The sequence below is a fragment of the Primulina huaijiensis genome, chromosome 1 (assembly GCF_012295235.1).
Source record: "Primulina huaijiensis isolate GDHJ02 chromosome 1, ASM1229523v2, whole genome shotgun sequence".
Taxonomy (NCBI): Eukaryota; Viridiplantae; Streptophyta; class Magnoliopsida; order Lamiales; family Gesneriaceae; genus Primulina; species Primulina huaijiensis.
In genome coordinates, this window is record NC_133306.1 from 3,414,728 (window position 1) to 3,429,166 (window position 14,439).

Here is a 14,439-nt window from a genome sequence, read left to right on the forward strand (position 1 = left end):
AAGTAGATGGCAGTTGTGATTCGTAATCAAGTCCAGCAAGTGAGATGACCTTTTCCGAATATTGCAGCACGGATGAACCCAACCCATGTTGTGTTATTCCATGAGCTAACTATTATAGACTATAAAAATAATACAAAAATTCATGTGATATCGTCTTACGGTTAAGTTAAGACAAATTTCTGATATACAAATATTATTTTTCACCGCAAAAAAAATTGTTTTTATGTCAGTATATGCTGATTTGAGTTTAAAATATTATTTTTTATGTCATTATATCATGTAATTATTCTTATTTTATTAAAAAATATTGTTTTGAACTGAGTGGACTTGTCTAGATATGGAATCTCGTTAGTAAAAAACTTATATAAAAATAAATGTCAACACCAATGATATTTCTCACCTCTAGCAATTAGTCTTTTTCACATGAAGTTGGCAAAGGGACCGGACACTCTGACCACTTGGGTAACCATTCATTCCCATGTTGGCAAGTTGTACAACTGGCACTCCAAGTTGTTCAACTGGCAATATAATCATGTTTTATGTATATATTCGGGTGAGATTTATCTAATCTATCTGTCTAAATATCGCACTCCAACTCTTCATATCCAGAAGTCCACCATATCATGGAGGAGCACCACCACCACCTCCACCAACCCCTTGTACAACCATCCAATGCAACTCCGTCCTCCTACTCGGTGACGGTTATCGACATTGAAACCACACCACGAGATAAAGACTCCGACCATGATTCACGGTCAAGTTTTAGCATCACGTTTCGAATATCTTTCATCGCTCTGCTTGCCTTGGTGTCCTTGTGGGCAAATCACGAAGCCTATAAAGGGTTTTCCGTGACCATAATCAATGATGCCGGTGAAACAATTGCCGGGAAACGTTTCCATCTCTTCTACGTGTCAAATGATGAAGCCACCCGCATCGTGATCAAAGCTAGCAAAGTAGTTGAAACTTTTCTTTATACCGATAACGATATGGACTCCAAGAAAGAAGTCGCCCGCATAATCTTCAAGCTCAAAGGCTCGAATTCGAGCGATGAAGTCGTTGTTAACTCCGAGAGGGTCCATGAATTTGTACTGAACATAAGTCCATCGATCCTGGAAGGTGCAGATTTCCGGCGTGGCATGTTTCTTGCAGTCCAACAAGGTGTTGCACGAGTTTGGCTATGGGATGGTCAAGGTCAATCACCGAAGTATCTGATAAATGGAATTGTGGAATATATCACAAGCAACTTGGATGGATTTGGGAGGCTGCCACCAAGCTTGGAAGAGGCTGCGCCGCTGCAGAAGGGATTCAGTTCCGCCGCATGTTGGAAGAGCCAAGACCCTAGAGCTGTGGTGGAGTTCTTGAAGCACTGTGAGGACCAGCAGCCGGGATTTATTGCAAGATTGAATCGAGGTATGAAATATAGTTGGCATGATGACATGTTTGGTGTTGCATTAGGAATGCCAGTTCAAGACCTGTGTGCAAGCTTTGAGTCTTTAAGGTACAACTTCTCCAGCTTCTAGTACGAGTTCCTCAGCATGGGAATTCTTTTGTCGACACGTGAAAATTGTGTCACTCGCCTCTCGATTGTAATTAAGAAAAAAAAATAATTAAAACAAAAACAAAATTGTCACCCTCGTTGCCAGTTGGGAAAATTCAAACAATTATTGGATTAAGAACATGTTGTGCAGCTTCACCGATTCAAATCGAAAGGTAGAGATTAAAGCTATGTACGATCCATGGGTTCCCGTGTTTCCATTTTTCTTTATCAATTATGAAATTTAACATCCCACTTGCTTCCTTTTTTTCTTTTTTTCTTTTTTTTTTTACAAAGATATCCCACTTGTTTCAATTATCATTTTAATTTATTTATTTTTCTTGCAAGGTTTGTAATTTTCCGAGGACAATGATATAGTGCGTGGAATCAAAACTTGAATTTTATTTAATTCAATCTATTGCATGTTAATTTTTTTTAATATATTTATGATAAATCGAAAATCACCAACACATACAAAACAAACTAATAACACCCGTGAGGTATATTGTTAAGAGTAGGTATCATGTGAGACCGTCTCACGGATCTTAATCTGTGAGAAAATCCGTGAGACGGGTTGACCTTACTAATATTTACAATAAAAAGTAATTATTTTAGCATAAAAAGTAATACTTTTTCATGGATGACCTAAATAACAGATCTGTCTCACAAAATAAGATCTGTGAAACCGTCTCACACAAGTTTTTGTCTGTTATTAATTCAATCGTTTTGCATCAAATGCTTTTCAATCCTAACATGATAATGAAATCACAGAAACGTGAGCCAAATGCTTTTGGTCGTGAAATTTCCAAAATTTTCAAGTGGAAATTCTGTGAACATAAAAAGTTGAATTTTAAATTTAATTTCGGTAGATCAAAAAATCCAAAACCATTTTCAACAGAAATTTCGGGGTTTTTTACGAACTTAAAACAGTTGGTTCATTCTCAGGAGTTATGTTTCTTGCTTTTTGTGTAATTGGTGGCATTGATTCTGCAGTCAGCTTATTGTCTCGAGTCTCTAAGTTACTCGGTTCTGGTAAAATGTGGCTTCCCTTCCTGATGTTTCATAGGGATTCACATTTAGGTATAAAACTTGGTAACTGTTATTTTGAAGCAAAATACTACATTAAATACCCGAGGACCCAAAATATAGTGTTATATGAACCTCACGTTGTAACAAAGTTAGAGACACCAGAAAACCCCGGAAAAGAAATAAAAATAAATAATGATCATAAGGGTACATTGAAACTTAATCCCAGGATATAAAAGGTATCATTCACTTGACGATCCATCATCGACATCATCTACATGGTCTCTAACAACCCTCTCTACAAGCTTCTTCCGCACTTCATCGAGAACGGCTTCCCTGGATTGCTCACCACCATGCCCATCATTTAGTACAGGATCCCGCTGACATAGAACTAAGGCAACACCTACAAGTATACATATGAATGAAGATTCAAGCACCTTCAATGAAAGTAAAGATCACTTTCAACGTTGCACAATAGAGAGTATGAGGTGAAATAGAATAGAAAGTCCAGGAGTTGAACTTCGGTTCTCGATCTTCTATTAATTTAAGGTGTGATGCACCTACCTTCCCTTCTGTGTTCCACCTTTTGAGATGTTTTAACCATTCAAGAATTAGAATAGCTTATTTTGCAGCAATTGCTCTAGCAATCACGACATCCATAATCACAAATATCAACAAACTTCAAATGGATTGAAGAACTATTGTCCATTTCTCATTCTTCATGACATCTACCAGAACATGATAGACATCTTCCAAACTACAAAAGGAATTTTCCTACTGGTTAGTCTAACTTCCTTCCACGTCCACCCATCACCTAATTTTCCTTGGTCTATAGCTTTCATCCTTTGGACCTCAACTTATTTTGAGTTTAAAGTGAAGTGTCATACCACAATCACCCATATGCAAGATAATAAACCTTCTAGATAAACTACAAATGCTTGATATGTAGAAAAGGACTGGTCCAACAGAGAATAAAAAGATATCCAGGAATTCACGAAGAAGTAGAGAAATGGAAATAGATACATGACATACTTTCAGGGGTTGATCTCCGACCAAAGCTGCGCACTCCCACATGAGTTGCCTTAACAGCACCATTATTATAGACAAGCAGAGTGGGAAGGTTACAATCAGGATAGTTGGGAATGCACTCTGTAGAGATAATTTTGACAAATTTTGTTGCGGGATATCTCGTTGCCAATACTTCTAAACATTGCAAAAGCAGCCGACATTCTGGATATCTGCAAAAGAAAGAACAGATTAATTACAAATGAAATATGTTGAAGCTAGCAATAGGCAATTCCTCAGAATGCAACCAAGAGCAACAACATTGTTGAAGCTAGCAATAGGCAATTCCTCAGAATGCAACCAACAGCAACAACATTTGTACAAGTTCAATTTACCCATCTTTGAATAGCATTACAACAACCCAAACTTCTGGCGGGGCTTGGGAAACTTCACGAACAAAATCCGATCCCGAGATAGGAAGCACTGATCCAAACCTCACAATCTTGGCTGATTCTCTCATCTCAGACCACCTCTTCTTCCTACAACAATCAGAACAAATTTTAAAGCAGTCTTCAGAAATGTAGCAACACAGTGGAGGAGTTCCAGATCAGATTTAACTTTTAAGCAAAAGAAATAAAGTACACAGGAACATAAAGAAAGTATTACGATAAAACACCATCAACACCCCAATCAAAATAGATTCTTGCAATCAGAAATCTAAAGAAGTAATCACATTTGGAGGAGATTGAGCACGAGAAAGACCCAGTTCACCCCAAAATTAATTCCACCAAATTATCAATAGAATAAGAAAGCGGTCCTCAGATAGCGATCGTAGAAGCGTCTATGTTTTCAAATAGGTATAGCGAACAAGACCTGTATTCTTGGAGGAAACGATCGTCATCTAGATCATCTTCCAGGTCTTCAAGCTCTTCCTCTGTTTTCCTATCGATCCAGGCCTTGTCTTTGGGCTTCGAATCTTCATCCTCAGCTGGGGCAAAATCCGGCGGTTTAAATGGAGGCGATTTGGGGGGTAGATTTCCCAGTTTTCTTTGAATATCATCCCACTGTGTGGACGCTCCTTCCACATCTTTGTAAACATGGTGGTAATCTGCCATCGCTGCAGTGCTTCGGCTTTTTTCAGTTTGTGTCCAATGTATTTGAGAATATCAATTCCTCGGCCCAATAAAAATGATTTTCGTCAAATAGGCCCAATTTTGTTTTCTCAACTAAAAATAAACAAACTTTGGTTTGAGAAATCGTTGAGAAAATGAAAAAATTCATCGACCAAGTCAGCAATGAGTATTTGCAAAAGAAATTGTATTATGCATAAACTTGGAACCTGAAACTCGAATTCAATATTTGTCTGACATAAATATATACTAGTATATCGACGCACGCATTACGTGCTTGTATAATATTTTTTTATAATTCATTTGGTTTATGATTAAATGAAGATCAAAATATAATTATAAGAAATAATGATGAACTACAATGTGATTTGGATATATAAATTAAAAAATAAATAGAAAAAGAAAAAAATAAAAAAATGATCTAGTAAAACTTGAACCTATAACTTATAAGTCTAAGAAATAGAAACTCTATCCGCTGAGCTATGTGTAACTTACATTAAAACTTAACATTTTATTAATATATATATTTATTAAAACAGAACATGATACCAAAAGTTAGTTACTCTAAATGTCTCAATAAATCAACATGGAACCATCCAAAAATGAAAAAGTGTGTTCATTGCCACAACTGAGACAACACACAGTTCATACATATTTCCGACCTTCGACACAGCTTTATAAACCAATGTACAATTACTAGGATAAACTCGTCAAAATGGGACCATTAAAATGAAATGTGCCTGGCCATGGTCCTAGTCTCCCATTGTTAACGGTCAGTTGCCGAAGGAAAAACGTCGTGTCCTGTACTGCCCAGCGATATAATTATCCATCCGACCATCCCTTCTACCTTACTGGTTTATGCACACTAAAAGAGAAACAAACTATACAAAAGTTGGCACATATTCCCCTACAATTTTCACCGAGAGTCAGCGAAGTCACGAGCACATTTTAGTGGCTACAACTTTTCATCTGGATCGCCCTCTGGGCTGTCAAGTGAATCTCCAGCATAAGACCCGTCTGGCTGACGGATAAAAATGTTTAAATTGCCTGACGAGACAGATACCTAAGTGATGCATGAAGACGAAAAGAAAAGGTTATCACATCTTTATACCAAGTTTGCATTCCGAGTGACATACTCTAAGACTACAATGAAAATAACTATTATGAAAGAAAACATAACATACTAGATCACTGGTTCCTTGGCCCTCTGATTGGAAAATGATTGGCCTGCAACGTTTATCTTCATTCATCAAACTCGAATTCTGGAAGTGCGAAATAAGGCCTGTTTTTCCTTGAATTCTTGCATATGCCAATGAAGCAACCTTCTCACTATTGAACTTTTCCCATTTCTTCCCATTAAACGCCTATGAAGAGAAGCGTGACAAGTTGATTCATCACCAAACGGACTCGAATGTTTAGGAAAAAAAAAATCTAGTGATTACGTGGATTGCCGGGGTTATCAAAGAGCAATTACATATAAAGTATATCACAGAAACGAAATACAAACCTCGAAGAAGGTAACAATGTGTGAAGGAGACACCATATTGATGAAGGCATACCCAACATTGCACTTATTCTGGACCAAAAAAAATATTACAAAATTGCAGTTTAAAATTCTCTAAAAGTCACTACACAAAGTTACCTTGAAATCTATAGGTAAATAGAGAAAGTCATATGTGCCCTTGTGGGTTTCATCAATAGCTGCAAGTAGCATCTTTGAAGTGTACCTTCAGAGGAGAAACAAAGAAAATCCATAAGAGATAAGACATTCGAAGTACAATTCCCTATGCAAAGAAAATGTTCACTGTCCTCACTTGTTCGGTATGTTTTTAATCATCAAAGTAGTTCTACTATCTTCACCATTTACTATCTTTTCCAGATCAAGTTGATACTGTCTTTTGTTGTCAATCTGGCCTCCACTTTCAGTCCTTCTACTTCGAGTACGGTCAATCCATCCATCATTAATAATTCCTCCAATGCCTCCAAAAGAGCCATTACCAAAATATAAAGGACCATTTCTTGCCATCGGCATCATTCTGGAGTGAGGAGAACCACTTTCGGTGAAGTTTCTAGCAAAAGCAATTCCCGTGTTCATGTTGCCAGGACCACCAATATTCATCGCATGATTCCCATTGTTGTAACAAAAATTATTTATTCCATATGCCTGGCTTACATATGATGTTTCTGGGGACTCAGGGAAGAGACCAAAATTCCTTTCGATTTGAATTCCAGGTGGAGCAGATCCCACGTGATGATGTGAGCCAAGAAACAATCCATGCTGACTTGTGTATGGGAAACCAATACCCTGTCCACTCGATGAGAATGGACGTCCTTTCAGTGACGATGACCATGGTGAGGGTGAGGAAACGGTGAACTCCGAATGAAAAGTGGGACTTCCCCAGAGAAACTGAGGACCAGAGAGGGTCCCTACACTAGAGGACTGGGAATCACCGAATGGAGAGATCGGTTCGCAACTTGAACTTATCTTAGGATCATAAACCGAGTAATGATGTTGATAACCTGTTCCTTGTGTGGTATTAGCCTTGGTTATTACTTGGTTAATCCGTCTTGAATCTTTACCAATGGGAGCAATCTTCACAGGAGCTGATACTTGCGATGGGAGTATAGAGGCCAAACCAGGTAAGTGGTTGCCTGCCACAGGGCTGAGACTTCCCATACTGGGGTTAGGACTAATGCCGCCATGCAATGAGTCGTGCTCAACTGGACTGCCAAGATTAGGCCAGTTACCTGCAAAGAACGTTCCACAGTTATATTTCATACAAGAGATTGTTAAACAAATTTAGATCAACCATCAACATGCCTGGAGGAGAGTTGGCTATGGGTGAACCAACTTGATGCCGAAAACTTAGAGACTCATCTTGCTCCTGATCTTGACTCAATTGCTGCATTAAACTGTGCATGGAAAGCACATTAAACATCCTTTTGACTCAACATGCATATAAATAAATATAAGAGCACCAACAAATATGTAATCCCTAAAGAACGAAAATATAAACCAACAGGATCAGTAACAGTGGAGAAAACTAACATATACGTTGGAATGTTGCAGATTTTAAGGGCAAAACCAACTTAGGCGGCAAGCATCTGAAGTCAAACATCTTCATTGTACAGCAAACATAATTTACACTGATAGAGCAAGATGACCACAGAACAGAAAAACCAGGCACGCCAAAAGATAAATTAGACATACTGATTAATGTGGAGGTATTACCAACAGGGTAATAAAGAGTCCATGTATATTATTTCACGAGTCAACACTAGTATAAGTTGAGAAATTTAAAAATCAATCTAAGAGTCGAGATGCGTCAGAAAATAAATAAAATTCCACAGAAAAAAGCCACAGAAGGGAGTTCTATTTCAAAAAAATGCACATTTCTAACACAGTCTAGTAAATACTAGTATATTATTATCATTATGAGGAAGGGACAAGAGGACCTTTTAAACATTACTTTTTGGCTGTGTACCAACTTAACATCAAAGCAATATACACAAGTATATAAATGTTGTGCATCTCCAATTCTAAAGACCCGAAAATTATATTAATTTATTGCCAATGAAAGAAGAAAAATGAACATAGTGTTACAACCACAACAAACTTGGGCACCCAAAAATGAAAATTTGAATGTACCTCCGACGGGCACCGCCAGGTCGGCTAGGTTCGAGCTTTATGCGCTTCCCAGCTATGTCACTTCTATTTAAAGCCTTCAGAGCTGCCTCCGCAGATCTAACATCATAAAACTCGATAAACTTATGGTGCCTTTTGTGAGGTGTTTCCCTTATCTGCAGTAAGTGCATCAGACAGCCAATACATTTTACCCATCGGAAGCAAATAAATTATTTAAGAGAAACAATTTTAGACAAGTTGGCAAAGTTCAATTCCACCTCCTTCACTTCCCCATAAGCTCCAAATATTTGGCGAAGGTCATCATTAGAAACAGATGCATCCAAATTGAACACCACCAAAGTTCCCTGGTTAACATCCTTTTCTGATGGGTTATCCTGCATGAACAAAGAAAATTTGATAACTGAAGGTCACGCTTTAGAGACAAGATTTTAAAAGAAAAGGTATCTTGGCCAGCACCTTTGGGATTGAAAAATGAATATCAAGCTTCCTACGTCTCAAAGGCTTGTTCTGTAATCCACGCATTGCTGATCGAGCAGCTCTTATATCATAGTAAGATATCATCACAAATCCCCTGTGCTTACATGCAGTATAAAGAGTTCTGATATCTCCAAATTGCTATAGAGAGAGAACAAGAAAAGTAAGAGTAACAAACTGGTATTTTTTTAATTGCATTTTGCAAACAGAAAATAACAACAAAGAAGCAACTGCTACATCACCACTACAATCTAAAATCACTCAAACCCATAAGCATCTACACTAGATATGTTTATCATCTCATTTGAAAGATCCACTTTTCATAAAGATACATTTTCAAGAAATGATATCCCAAGTGTAAATATTATACAAGTGCCAAAGGCAATGCATACTTCCACAAATGACCAAACACAATATTGTTTGGAAAACGGAAGAATGAGTTTAAGAGTAGGTGCACGATACATCACATAATCTTAATCAATCAAAGTAGTTTTTCCAAGATAAGACTTCTTTCTTATTCTGCGTAATACATCTACTAGGAAGCAAGCAATAGAAAAAACTGAACATACATAATTTGCAAAAACAAAAAGTGAAAGACTATTGCATATTCAAGAAATTCAAATCTTTATTCAACATACCTCAAAAAGAGTCTTAAGCTCAGAGTCCTCAACATTGCTGTTGATATTCCGAACAAACAATGTCCTTGAAGGGTGCTCTCCATATGGGTGTTCACCACTAACAGTTCCAACACCGTTCACCAAACCATAATGAGAAATGCCAACAGTACCATCAGATGTTGCCGCTCTCGATACTTCATTGACTATATTCTCTGGACATTCGGATTCTATCTCCAACCCCCCTCCACTTTCAAAGAAATCATCATCCAAATCCTCAAGTTGAGTCGGCAACCCACTAAGATCAAAATCATCCATAAGACCAGCCAAAAGTTCATCTTCATCGCCTGGAAGAAAGCTTCCAATTGTTCTTGGTTCAGCATCATCAAGTGGATCCTTGACTTCATCTTCTAGTTGAATATTACCAAGATTAGGGAAGACATCGTGAATCAATTGGCCACTTTGTTCGGATTTGCTAAAGTTAACTGTGAATGAAAGAACTTATTGTAAATGATTATTTAAGATTCAAAAACTGACAAATTCACCATCCATAACAAATTAGCCAACAGCCCAATTGTTGGTGCTTACGATTCCCATGTCGTAGGACAGGCAACGAGGTAGAAAACAAGCTAGCATCGCTTGACGCATTGTATGCATCAGTTCCATTAGGAAATCCCCATGCACTTTTTTCTTTTCCAAAAGAGGTTGTAAATGAAATTTTAGAAGAACCTGCAAAAAAATATGTGGAGATATATAAATATGTCTCTTAAAAACATTGGCATGTGCTTGTGATGCATCAATCAATTGATAACTTGTTAACAAGAACAAAATCAACCATTTTAACTTACCATAAATGAAATTTGGCGAAGGTTGTTCCATTGCCCTCGCTCACTTCTGCAAAAGCGTATACATGGTAAACAAATTATCATGATGAATGGAAAAAATGGACTATACACTTGATCAATTTAAGAACAAAATAAAATATACAGGGGAACAAATAGATTTTAAAGCAGAAATCACAATAAAATAAGCACTTTCTCAGTCACAATTTTTTAATTCTCTATTAATACAAACCCTCGCTGCTTGATCACAAAAAACACCTCAATTCTTGTGAAATATGCACCAAGAATTAGTGCAATCCAAACAATATTTAAAGATCAACTCGGTTAGTGATTGAACTCAACTTAATTTCGGTCAACCCTCGAACAAACTTCTACAATGTTAAATCAACAAAAAATTTGTAAATTCCCCCAAATCACTCAAATAAGCATTCATATATCCTAATCGAAGCTAAAACGTTTCTACTCCAACACATGCAAAAAAAACAAAAATAGACAAAACCCCAACAAAAATTCTCAATAAAGGAACTGTATTACACGTAAAAGGATACAACTTTAACATCAAAGCATCCAATTTGATGTTTCGAACACAAACCCACAACTAAGAAACCCAACATAAATATTAATCAATGAACAAAACCAAAGCCCACCTCAATTAAAAAAAATGGATTACAAACACTCCAAAACCACACACACCGACAGAACACAGGAGGGAAAGAGGAACTAATAGCCTTGATGAAGATACCGATAACTGACAAAATGGAAGACGAGAGTTGAAAAAAAAACAAGTGAAATAAAGGGAAAAAAATAATTGGAGAAATAAAATCACAGGCTAGAGTAAGAACAGAATTACAAACCCAAACCCACGACAAACGGGGAAAAAACAGTTTCGTAGAAGCAGAAAAATCACTTTCTTGCACTCCTTCACTTCATTCTCTCCCGCCGGAACACGAGAAAATGTTTCCAAGAATGAGAAATTTCCCACGAATTTATTTATTTATATTTATATAAATATATAAATTCACAGAGAGAGAAGTCCACGAAGCAAAAGGAAACACGGTGGAGAATGATTGGAGGGAAAGGATGCATATGATTAACTTCAGAGTCCATAATTTATTGTTTTCCTTATCATTGCTTAGCAAATCTTTTTATTAATTGCAGATCGGAAGGAAAAAACATTACTGCTTTTATCACTCGAGTAAGTCTCTGAGACACTTTCACGAATTTTTATTTGTGAGACGAATCAATCTTATCGATATTCACAATAAAAAGTAATGCTCTTAGCATAAAAAGTAATATTTTTCATAAATAATCCAAATAAGATATTCGACCCACGAAATTAATTTGTAAGACCGTCTCACAAGAATTTTTGTGTTAACACTCGTGCTCTATGATCTTATTATGTGAAATTTATTTAAATTTTTTTCTCTGAAAGCATAAAATTTGCTAATTTTCTTTAATAAAATATTACATTTTACATCGATAAATTGTGCAATAATTGTTTTTCCAGAGCTTATTCTCGGTTTAATATCAAATTTTCTTGAGTTTTGGACGAAGTTTCGAATTCGAAAGTCGAACATTGAGTTATATAATAAAGTAAAATCTTGTTTGAAATTTTTTTAAAAAATAGTAAATGTTATTCTCACAAAATGTTTTCAGTCGTCCATTATTTTTGTACATGCATTTATTATAATTTATTTGCATTTAAAACTCGGGTCGGGGCCCATCGAGACTACCTTCTCCTAATGTACATGGTATTCTATTTATGGATATGAAATTATGCTTGATTTACTAATAAATTGCAGGGGACGTACTGTTTGATAATTGTAAATAGAAATCACAATGTGTCTGTTTGGTTAGAATTTTATATATTCTGTCTCCATTTCTAAGGGTAGTATATCGTATCGAAAATCTTACAGCGTATACCGTACTGAAAATTACGGTATAAGAAAATTCATACCGATATTGTACCGAAAATTTCGTGTACATATAACTAACATACCGATTATACAGAAATTGTACGGTATACCGAGATTTCGGTACGGTATCGGTATATACCGTTTTATACCGAAAAGAAACCTTACATTTTAAAATTTTTATAAATTTATTGTTTTAAAATATTATATATTTTAAAATTTTTGTATATTTTTTCGGTATTTCGGTATATACCGAAATTTTCAAATTGCATATCGTTATCGTACCGAAAAATTCGGTATTGTTACTGTACCGTACCGAAATCTTCGGTATGCCGAAAATTCGGTAAATTCGATATTTTTCCGGTACGGTGATCTCGGTATACCGAAAATTCGGTATTTTTTTCCCACCCCTATCCATTTCCATCTGTTGTATTCATCCACATCTCCATCATCGTCTTCATCAGGTATTCAATTTTATCATTATCTTCATTCTCATCAGATGATTAAATATGAATACCCTACCCAAATATATTATTACAACATATAGTTGTATTTTCTCAAATTTGATTTACTTTGAGTAAGCAATAGATATTATTAAATTGTTGAAAACAATAAGAAAAAAAATATAAATTAGTAAATTAAAACTATAGAAAAATAACCAAATATTATAAACAATTTATCCTAACATCGTTATGCAACAAAAACGGTATCAACTCTATACTAATAATTTAATAAGGTATTTATGTCAAGTATGAGTATGATTCTTTAAGATCCGCTTCCATCTCCATACCTAAATACACATTTATTTAATCGGATAAAAAATATCTTCTGCCGAATTCGAAATATTGTCATCCCTAATTGTGATCCAGAACTCGCTCCATCAAGAAAAAATTGGATTCGGACCGATGGCTCCAAAACACATCAAACTAATCCAGGTTAGATCCACATTTGTTGCAATCGTGCATGTTTTAATAAAAGGACTGATTGATACATTTTATGATATATATACACACACACACATGTTTTAGTTAATATAAAAAAAAGTTAATTGGTTAATTTTTATTATTTTTTTACGAGAAGTTAATTGGTTAATATATTCAAAGTTACATCGCAATCATAACATTTTAACACTAAATTAGAAAAATATAATTATTATAATTTACACCCTAATAATATTCATATCATTCTTAAAATTGATATTGCTACAAAATATATATACAATGTTGTTAGTATACAATTATCCAGTGATACAAGAGTCGTTAATGTTTGAACTGACAACAACGTTTATCTACCCCCCATGGCTGCACAAATTAACCGGATAATGTCGCGTAACACGCATTTAATCTTAATAATATGTCAAAAGAAAAAAATTCTTTTGAGACCGTCTCACGGATCAATTTCGTGGGTCGAATATCTTATTTCGGTCATCCATGAAAAAATATTACTTTTTATGCTAAGAGTATTACTTTTTATTGTGAATATTAGTAGGGTTAACCCGTCTCACAGATAAAATTTTGTGAGACCGTCTCACAAGAGGCTTACTCTAATAATATATATCTATATTTACTATATTATTAAGTGTGACATCATTAGAATAATTATATTATAGAACATCAAAATATTTAAGTTCATAATTACCTTTCTTACATTACTAAAAATCTCCTCAAGTCACTCCATGTTTTATATAGAAAAAAAGCTAAAAAAAATTCTCTTTTAAATCGAACTACTCATCTAAATTGAATATAATTTCGTGTTAATTATTTAGTATTATTTGATCAAATTAAAAATAATAATAACACATGTAACAATTATAGATTTGTGTTGAATTTTGAAAATTCAATGATATTATTGTTATTGCTGGTATTAATATTATTATTTATATATTGTTCGAAAATTATTATTGTTATTAAAATAAAGATTCCACCTATATTTTGTGAAATTCATTTTGTTTTACGTGTGAGAGAAACAAATTAAGAGCAATAAAATGTTGTACGCGGGGTGATCCCTTTCTAAGATGTTGGCCGGAAATTACGTCATTCTTAGCTTTTGGAAGAAAGGTGCTCGTATTATACTATTATTCCTTTAGAGACAAAACATTTATGATGATAGCCTATATTTCAATTCAACTTCAAAAAAAAAATAAAAAATTCATATCAAATTAATCGGTCCTTATGCTTCTTGATAATAATATAATCAAATAAAATATAACTTTTTCCGAGATACGAAATAGTGCATGAAGAGAAAACCGATGTGAC

The 14,439-nt window shown here is 35.1% G+C and overlaps 3 protein-coding genes across 12 annotated transcripts; 1 reads left to right on the forward strand and 2 right to left on the reverse strand.

The window, feature by feature from the left end:
- The first annotated feature begins 552 nt into the window (after nucleotides 1–552).
- Nucleotides 553–1,817, forward strand: LOC140977506 (uncharacterized). Its single transcript, XM_073442251.1, has one exon. It carries the CDS (start codon nucleotides 624–626, stop codon nucleotides 1,518–1,520), a length of 897 nt encoding a protein of 298 aa, XP_073298352.1. The 5' UTR covers nucleotides 553–623; the 3' UTR covers nucleotides 1,521–1,817.
- Nucleotides 1,818–2,615: 798 nt separating this feature from the next.
- Nucleotides 2,616–4,728, reverse strand: LOC140977517 (uncharacterized). The gene is made up of 4 exons (XM_073442262.1): nucleotides 4,439–4,728; nucleotides 3,961–4,104; nucleotides 3,593–3,798; nucleotides 2,616–2,963 (listed from the first exon to the last, which is right to left on the reverse strand). The coding sequence occupies exons 1-4, from the start codon at nucleotides 4,678–4,680 to the stop codon at nucleotides 2,803–2,805; spliced, it is 753 nt and encodes a 250-aa protein (XP_073298363.1). The 5' UTR covers nucleotides 4,681–4,728; the 3' UTR covers nucleotides 2,616–2,802.
- Nucleotides 4,729–5,279: 551 nt separating this feature from the next.
- On the reverse strand, nucleotides 5,280–11,332 carry LOC140977526 (protein MEI2-like 5). 10 transcript variants are annotated; one of them, XM_073442338.1, is made up of 13 exons: nucleotides 11,179–11,332; nucleotides 10,278–10,323; nucleotides 10,018–10,158; nucleotides 9,454–9,836; nucleotides 8,798–8,956; nucleotides 8,599–8,715; nucleotides 8,345–8,496; nucleotides 7,517–7,608; nucleotides 6,510–7,443; nucleotides 6,338–6,422; nucleotides 6,203–6,271; nucleotides 5,880–6,059; nucleotides 5,280–5,758 (listed from the first exon to the last, which is right to left on the reverse strand). In XM_073442338.1, the coding sequence occupies exons 2-13, from the start codon at nucleotides 10,306–10,308 to the stop codon at nucleotides 5,651–5,653; spliced, it is 2,451 nt and encodes an 816-aa protein (XP_073298439.1). In that variant the 5' UTR covers nucleotides 10,309–10,323; nucleotides 11,179–11,332; the 3' UTR covers nucleotides 5,280–5,650. The 10 variants fall into 10 exon arrangements, with proteins under 10 accessions (XP_073298439.1, XP_073298431.1, XP_073298410.1 ...); XM_073442330.1 differs by having other exon boundaries at nucleotides 9,454–9,839; XM_073442309.1 differs by having other exon boundaries at nucleotides 9,454–9,914; nucleotides 11,164–11,324.
- Between the last annotated feature and the right edge of the window lie 3,107 nt (nucleotides 11,333–14,439).